We start from the raw sequence: 646 nt of genomic DNA on the forward strand, positions 1-646 counted from the left end.
GGGAGCGGGACCCCCCAGCGTGGGCACGGGGGGCCCCCGCGGGGTGGGGAGGGGGCTTAGAAGCATTTTCGGTGGACGATGGAGGGTCCGGCCTCGTCGTACTCGGGTTTGCTGATCCACATCTGCTGGAAGGTGGAGAGGGACGCCAGGATGGAGCCGCCGATCCACACCGAGTACTTCCGCTCCGGCGGGGCGATGATCTGCGCAGACAGAGCCCTTAGGGTGCACCCCTGATCCCCCCCAAACCCACACCGGGAGAGGATCTGGGGTGCTGGTGGCCACAGTTTGGTCACCCAGCACCTACTTTGATCTTCATGGTGCTGGGAGCCAGCGCCGTGATCTCCTTCTGCATGCGGTCGGCGATGCCGGGGTACATGGTGGTGCCGCCGGACAGGACGTTGTTGGCGTAGAGGTCCTTGCGGATGTCGATGTCGCACTTCATGATGGAGTTGTAGGTCGTCTCGTGGATCCCGGCGGACTCCATGCCTGGGGTGGGAGGGGGCTGTCAGCTCCCTGTCTCCCGCCCGTCCCTCCTCAGGGCTCCCCGAAAGAGCCACAGGGGCACCCATGAGTCTGCCCCACCATTTGGGGTGCAAAGGGCACCCACGGGAGCTGTTTGCCTGCTGGTGGGGATGGGGCAAACACA

General features: G+C 65.2%; 1 protein-coding gene across 1 annotated transcript in view; it reads right to left on the reverse strand.

Moving 5' to 3' along the window:
- The window catches only part of ACTG2 (actin, gamma 2, smooth muscle, enteric), a 15,146-nt gene that overhangs the window by 11,656 nt on the left and 2,844 nt on the right, over positions 1-646 (reverse strand). Inside the window, 2 exon segments of the mRNA XM_008641579.2 lie at positions 1-200; positions 305-620. Of these exon segments, the coding sequence (XP_008639801.1) occupies positions 57-200; positions 305-620 (460 nt within the window). The 3' untranslated portion in view covers positions 1-56.

This window comes from Corvus brachyrhynchos, unplaced genomic scaffold, assembly GCF_000691975.1.
Source record: "Corvus brachyrhynchos isolate BGI_N302 unplaced genomic scaffold, ASM69197v1 scaffold119, whole genome shotgun sequence".
Lineage (NCBI taxonomy): Eukaryota > Metazoa > Chordata > Aves > Passeriformes > Corvidae > Corvus > Corvus brachyrhynchos.